Source organism: Merops nubicus, unplaced genomic scaffold (assembly GCF_000691845.1).
Source record: "Merops nubicus isolate BGI_N331 unplaced genomic scaffold, ASM69184v1 scaffold23367, whole genome shotgun sequence".
In the NCBI taxonomy this organism is placed as follows: Eukaryota; Metazoa; Chordata; class Aves; order Coraciiformes; family Meropidae; genus Merops; species Merops nubicus.
In genome coordinates this window covers 1-2,555 of record NW_008618645.1, presented here as the reverse complement: position 1 = coordinate 2,555, position 2,555 = coordinate 1, and the positions used below count along the sequence as shown (strand labels likewise).

Below are 2,555 nucleotides of genomic sequence, written 5' to 3'. Positions count from 1 at the left end.
AGGGGGGCGCCACCTTGGTGGGGGGTGGCACCACCACGGGGGAGGAGGCCGGGATCGCCGGCTCCTCCGGCTCGTCCGGCATCTTGGCGAAGCGCATCTCGAACACGTCCTGGCAACGCAAGGGCGACGACGGGCGGTTTGGCAAAGCCAGCTGGGACCCCTCGGGGGTGTCCCCCCCACCCCCGGGCCTGGGGTCTCCACCCGAGCGACCACCACGCCGCGTGGCGCAGGGCAGAGCGTTCCCTGAAAGCTCCAACTCCAGGTGGAATTCTGACCATCTCTGAGATGGTTTTTGGGGAAAGATTGATCAGCAAGAAGGACGAGACTCGTTTCAAAGCCACACGATCCAGGTTCTCGAGATCCTCTCCATCTCCCTGGGGGTCGGACTAGACCCTGAGAGGTCCCCCCCAACCCAAAAGAGTGGAAGGAAGCAAACTGGGCTGAGCCGGCTCCCTCTTGGCATCACTCCCACAGCAAGAAGCAGCATTTCTGGCCCGCCCCCCACCACGCTGGGGGTCTCTGGACAGGGGGCAGCACGTCCTCACCTGCAGCTTCCTCGCCATGGCCACCACCTCGTGGTCAGCGGGGTTGTACTTGTAGCAGTTGGAGAACATCAGCCGCACGTCCGCCGCGAACTCCTGAGCGTCCCGGTACTCCCGGCTCTCCAGCTTGGACTAGAGAGGAGAGGGGGAAGGAAAAAACACTAAAAACCCAGCAGCACCCACAGATTCCACCCACCTGCTGCCTCTCTGTGCTGACGTGGCTGATTTGGGTCAAAACAACGACTGATTTTGGTTAGAACGCCTCATTTTGGTCAGAACAACAACTAATTCTGGTCAAAATTATTCATTTTGGTCAGAAGAATGACTAACTTTGGTCGAAAGAACGACTCCTTTTGGTTGAAACTATCCTTTTTGGTCAGAAGAACAACTATTTTTGGTTAAAATAACTCATTTTGGTGAGAAGAATGCCTCGTTTTGGTCAGACAAAGGACTGTGGATGGTTTATTAAAAAACCCAGCTGATTACGGGCACCTCAGCGACGTTCAGAACGAGCTGAGCTGGAACTGGTTGAACCCCAGTTCAACCTGGGGCTGAAGAGTCGAAGACTTTTAACTAAGGAGTGAAGGTTTGGAAACTAAGAAGTAAAAAATTTTGAAATGAGAGATCAGGATTTCATGGCTGAAGTTGGGCCTCAGAATAACAAATTAAAACTCGATAACCAAAAAGCTCAAGAGCTCTAAATAACAACTAAAGGTTTCTAAGCGAAAACCTTTGATTTCTACATCACAAATCAACGTTTCAAGAGGAAGCACAGGAGAATTTCCATCTGCTAAAGTCTTTTTAAACTAGAGGGACCTGCTGGTGCTGACCACGATGGATTTCACTGGGCGGTGTTGGAAGGATGGGGGTTTGTTTGAAGAAGAACTGAAAATGGTGTTTTTTAAACCAAATCGCCTCAGTCCTGTGATTTGTGCCCTCTGGGGCCACCTCCTGGGCTAAAATGAAAGGCTGGGTTTAGACAGGACTGGACACCCTTCTGACTGGACATTTTCTATCGATGCCCCACGTGGGGTCTCCCAGAAGCCCCAACGTTTTTTTGTGTGTTTTTGTTTTTTTCTTTCCCAAATAATGATGAAAAAGGGACCTGAAGCACCAAACCCCCGTGGCCAAACCCGACCTGGTGGATTTATCTGAAGACGTTTGAGCAGCAAAAGCTCGTCCTGCTCAGAGCTGCGCTTACTTTGATGGTGCTCAGGTCCATGGGGTGTTTGATGATGTCACAGTAATCGTGCAGCCCCAGCGCCTCCACGTCCACGGGTTTGTAGAAGGGCCAGGCGTAGGCGGCGTGCTTCTTGGCGAACATCTCCTTGATGATCCCACTGCAGTATTTCAGCTGCTCTGAGATCTTGCTGCTCTTCTCCACCGCGTGCTGCTGAGAGTCCGGCACGTCCTTCTTGGGAGGCTTCACCGGGCGGCTGCTCTCCCGGCGCGGCCCCAGCTTGGTGGACTTGGCTTCGGTGGGTAGCGATGAGGAGTCGTGGATCGCGTCGATGGTCGTCGGCGTCGTGGTGTCTGCTTTCCTCTTCACCCCTTTTTTTGTCTGGAACCCAGCAAAGGAAGCAAAGTCACCTTTTAGCATCGATGGAGTTGTGCTGCTCGTAATCGTTTGGGTTGGAGGAGACCCTGGAGCTCATCGAGTCCAACTGCTGCCCCAGCACAGGCAGCTCCCCACTAAACCACGTCCCCATGCCCACAACCCCAGTTCCCTCACACCCCCACGGCGTCAGGACGCTGAACAGAACCACCCCAGTGCCTGTGGTGCTGACTCAGATTCACCACCACTCGTGACTCTTGGCAACCCTACGAGAAGGACACTGGAAGCCCTTCCAAAAATATCCTGATGCTGCTGGTCCACACCGAGCTCTACACAACAACGTGGAGCAGCAAAGGTCAAGGGTGTGAGTCACTTCTGCAAGTCAGGGCTCTCCTCACCAGTTATATAAAGCTCAAGCAAAGGTGTGAAGAGGACAAAGGGAGTTTCCACACACACAC

The 2,555-nt window shown here is 53.4% G+C and overlaps 1 protein-coding gene across 1 annotated transcript in view; it reads right to left on the bottom strand.

Annotated features, from left to right (window-relative positions):
- The window catches only part of LOC103776040 (bromodomain-containing protein 4-like), a 5,693-nt gene extending 3,551 nt beyond the window's left edge, over positions 1 to 2,142 (bottom strand). The window contains 3 exon segments of the mRNA XM_008943527.1: positions 14 to 109; positions 546 to 674; positions 1,744 to 2,142. Of these exon segments, the coding sequence (XP_008941775.1) occupies positions 14 to 109; positions 546 to 674; positions 1,744 to 2,142 (624 nt within the window).
- Positions 2,143 to 2,555: the final 413 nt, after the last annotated feature.